At 37.5% G+C, this 4,712-nt stretch overlaps 1 protein-coding gene across 1 annotated transcript; it reads left to right on the top strand.

The window, feature by feature from the left end:
* The first annotated feature begins 1,311 nt into the window (after positions 1–1,311).
* On the top strand, positions 1,312–2,571 carry LOC148905026 (uncharacterized). The gene has a single exon (XM_089024010.1). The coding sequence runs from the start codon at positions 1,312–1,314 to the stop codon at positions 2,569–2,571; it is 1,260 nt and encodes a 419-aa protein (XP_088880136.1).
* The last annotated feature ends 2,141 nt before the right edge of the window (positions 2,572–4,712 follow it).

Below are 4,712 nucleotides of genomic sequence, written 5' to 3' on the forward strand. Positions count from 1 at the left end.
GGTTCATCTAGCTTAGCTCTTAAATCAGCTCTAAATGGAAGAGATCTTGATTCCCTTCATGTTCCGCAACTAAAGACTGAATTGGGGAAGAGGAACTTATCGAAATCAGGAAAAAAAGCCGTCCTGAGGAGGCGACTTAAGAGATCAATATTACAAGAACCAGCCATTATTACGAAAGTTTCCCGCCAAAATTTAAATCCAAATCAAGAAGATAATCCTATTCGGCCTGACAGTTACCATAACTGCTCTAACCTTATTCAATCTTCAGTAAATAACCTACGACAGGAGCTGCAGCAGCAATTACAAGAAATCAGTACTGAAGTTTCAAGGTTAAGAGAGGAATATAACAGTCACAGGAGTCCTAGTGATCTCGTAAGTGAAAACAGAGAACTCAGAGAGAAAGTTTTATTGCTTGAAAGGGAAAACCAGAAAGTCCATGAAGACAACAGGGCCCTGTTAACCACAATACGTTTACTTAATCTTGAAAAAGAAGAAGGTTTACAAGCAAAACCAATACCTAAAATTGTTATTGATGAGGAAAACAAGCCGAATTTGCATAAACCACCAAGTATTTCCTCCAGGGAATCCTCTGTCTTAACAGAAGCCAAAAATGAAATTCCAAATGCCCCTCGAGACAAAGAAACAAAGAAAATCAAGAAGCCTAGTGCCCAAAAAGAAAAAGAGCCTCATTACCCTAAAAGATCCAAACAAAAGAATGAATCCAACAGCACAAAGAAAGACATCTTCATTGTCGGCGACTCGATGATCAAATACTTACAAGGGCACAAGATGTCGAAGACTTCAAAAGTCAAAGTTTGGACATTTCCTGGTTCTACAACTGCCGATATGAAATATCACGTCAAGCCACTTATAAATAAAAAGCCAGATGAAATACTCTTACATGTTGGCACCAACAGTTTACGCTCATCCAGTTCTGCACAAGCTTGTGCTGAAGAAATTGCCGAGTTGGCCTCCCTTGTAAATAACAACTCAACAAAGGTAGCTGTCTCAAGTATCATCCAGAGAAGCGACGACGAATCGCTAAACAGAAAGGCAAAGGAAGCCAACACCATCATCGAACAGCTTTGCGAAAGGAACAACTGGAACTATATAGAACGTTCCAACATCCAGCCTGACGAACATCTAAACCGGAGCGGGCTCCATCTAAATAGATCAGGAACCAAACAGTTTGCAACCAATTTTATTAATTTTTTAAAGAAGACATAGGAACTAACTGTCATGGAGCCCATAGAGAAAGGGAACAAGGGTAAGTCACGTAATTTAGACAAAATATTTGGTCGTGGTTTAACAATGGCTTCCTTAAATATTAATAGCTTAGTTGCGCACATTGATGAATTACGGGTGTTTCTCGCCGCATCTCCTGAAATTGATATCCTGGCAATCAATGAAACAAAATTAGACTCTACCATTATGGATTCTGAGTTACATATAGAGGGTTTCGATATTGTCAGAAAAGATCGATCTCAGAATGGTAGAAACGGAGGAGGCGTATGTATTTACATGAGAAACAACCTGAGTTATCAAAGACGCGATGACTTTGATGATGGGATCTTAGAACTCATCACTATAGAAATCTTTAAGCCACGATCAAAATCATTCTTAGTTAGTACTTGGTATCGCCCTCCCAACTCACCCCTCGAGTTATTCACGACATTTGAAAAGCTCATAGATAGCATTGATAAGACAAATCTCGATTATTATTTGTTAGGTGATATAAATTGCGATCTCTTAGAACTAACGAGAACGAACCTAGCTTCATCTAATTTAATTGATATTTTGGATATCTATGGGCTTTATCAGCTATTAAATGAGCCAACACGTGTAACGCATAACACTAAATCATTAATTGACTTATGTGTGACAAACACTCCCGACAAAATTAGTAAGTCAGGTGTGTATCATCTTGGCATCAGTGATCACTCTTTAGTATTCATGACGAGAAAAATTCATTACGAGCCGTCAAAGGCTCGCAAAATTGAGGTACGTAACTTCAGAAATTTCGATCAAGACAATTTTTTGAGTGATCTCAAACAACTGCCATGGTCAGACATCAAGTCTTACGATGATCCGAATGATATGTGGATTCGCTGGAAAACCTTGCTAACCAAGTGTATTGATTCCCACCTGCCTGTTCGCCACAAGCGTGTGGGAAGGAAAAACTCACCATGGATCACAACGGAGCTAATACAGAAAATGCGGTCACGTGACCAATTGAAAAGGAAAGCAATTTCCACTGACAGTGACTTATTTTGGAAAAAATACAAAGAATCGAGAAACAGGATTAATAACGAAATTAGATTAGCGAAGAAAAAATACTTTACGGAAAATTTAGCACTAAATAAATCTGATCCTCGGAAAACATGGCACCTCCTTAATGATCTAAGTGCTCGAAAGGCTAGCAAATTTTCCGGCGTTTCCGAAATTAAAGTTGCCAATAAATCAGTAACCTCACCAAGTGAGATGGCCGAGATTTTCAATGAACATTTCACAAGTATAGGCCAGACTCTAGCCAATAAATTACCTCCATCTGACTATAGCCCATGGTTTTGACGGATTTTGGACCATTTTCACACCTTTTCTAAAAATATGCATTATTTATGAACGATGCAAAATAGGTCATTTTTGGCCATTTTCGGGCAAAAAGGATGGACTATAGCCCATGGTTTTGACCCATTTTGGACCATTTTCACACGTTTTGTAAAAATATGCATTATTTATGAACTATGCAAAATAGGTGATTTTTGGCCATTTTTGGGCAAAAAGCATGGACTATAGCCCATGGTTTTGACCCATTTTGGACCATTTTCACACGTTTTGTAAAAATATGCATTATTTATGAACTATGCAAAATAGGTGATTTTTGGCCATTTTTGGGCAAAAAGCATGGACTATAGCCCATGGTTTTGACCCATTTTGGACCATTTCCACACCTTTTGTAAAAATATGCATTATTTACGAACTATGCAAAATAGGTCATTTTTGGGCATTTTCGGGCAAAAAGCATGGACTATAGCCCATGGTTTTGACGGATTTTGGACCATTTTCACACTTTTGTACAAACATTATTGACTAGTGTTAATGTGGTTTGGTTTAGTTAACCTGCTATATTCTCTTATATGGAAGGTAATAAGGAATACAATTGTTGAAAGCACAGGTAGCCCAAGCTTGGTTTCTGTGGTGTCCTGTTATAAGGAAATGTATGGGGAATCATCAAAAATTTCAATAAAATCATCACAACGTGAAATAAAGCCTCGAAATTTTACCCTATCATTGAGAAATAGCACTTCTTTCGCTCTGCGTGGTTATTTTTTGAATTTAGCCCGTTTTAAGGATTTTTTTCCCCACCAGTAAGAAATAAGAGAAGGTTGGAAACTCGGGATCCAAAAGCGAGCTATCACGAGTCTTTGAAACCTCGTACGTCTTCGAATTTTCTTTCCAGCGCCAAATTTTAGTCATGACCCTTCTCTCACATCCCTATAGAACCGAGAAAGTCGCATTAGAGATTAGTCTTCGCGTCTCTTAGCCATGAAATTTGCCTGTATTCACATACTACCTCGCTTGTTCTGACCCGTACTTGGAGCTCACTGTACACCAGTTCAACGGATTTCTTTCGGCAACCGACCCGAGGTCACGCCGGAAGTCTTCGTATCGTAAATGCGAACTCGATTTGGATATCGTCTTTCTTCGAAATTATAAGTTAAATACTTTTGTATCTTAGGCTGTTAAAAAATTCACTCACCATAATTTTCGAAATTATAAGTTGAATACTTTTGTACCTTAGGCTGTTAAAAAATTCACTCATCATAATTTTCGAAATTATAAGTTAAATACTTTTGTATCTTAGGCTGTTAAAAAATACACTCGCCATAATTTTCGAAATTATAAGTTAAATACTTTTGTATCTTAGGCTGTTAAAAAATACACTCGCCATAATTTTCGAAATTATAAGTTAAATACTTTTGTATCTTAGGCTGTTAAAAAATACACTCGCCATAATTTTCGAAATTATAAGTTAAATACTTTTGTATCTTAGGCTGTTAAAAAATTCACTCACCATAATTTTCGAAATTATAAGTTAAATACTTTTGTATCTTAGGCTGTTAAAAAATTCACTCACCATAATTTTCGAAATTATAAGTTAAATACTTTTGTATCTTAGGCTGTTAAAAAATTCACTCACCATAATTTTCGAAATTATAAGTTAAATACTTTTGTATCTTAGGCTGTTAAAAAATACACTCACCATAATTTCGAAGAAAGACGATATCCAAATCGAGTTCGCATTTACGATACGAAGACTTCCGGCGTGACCTCGGGTCGGTTGCCGAAAGAAATCCGTTGAACTGGTGTACAGTGAGCTCCAAGTACGGGTCAGAACAAGCGAGGTAGTAGTGTGAATACAGGCAAATTTCATGGCTAAGAGACGCGAAGACTAATCTCTAATGCGACTTTCTCGGTTCTATAGGGATGTGAGAGAAGGGTCATGACTAAAATTTGGCGCTGGAAAGAAAATTCGAAGACGTACGAGGTTTCAAAGACTCGTGATAGCTCGCTTTTGGATCCCGAGTTTCCAACCTTCTCTTATTTCTTACTGGTGGGGAAAAAAATCCTTAAAACGGGCTAAATTCAAAAAATAACCACGCAGAGCGAAAGAAGTGCTATTTCTCAATGATAGGGTAAAATTTCGAGGC

This window comes from Actinia tenebrosa, unplaced genomic scaffold (genome assembly GCF_029948245.1).
Source record: "Actinia tenebrosa isolate PJP-AT-01 unplaced genomic scaffold, QUT_ActTen_1.0 PGA_scaffold8__29_contigs__length_14323225, whole genome shotgun sequence".
NCBI lineage: Eukaryota > Metazoa > Cnidaria > Anthozoa > Actiniaria > Actiniidae > Actinia > Actinia tenebrosa.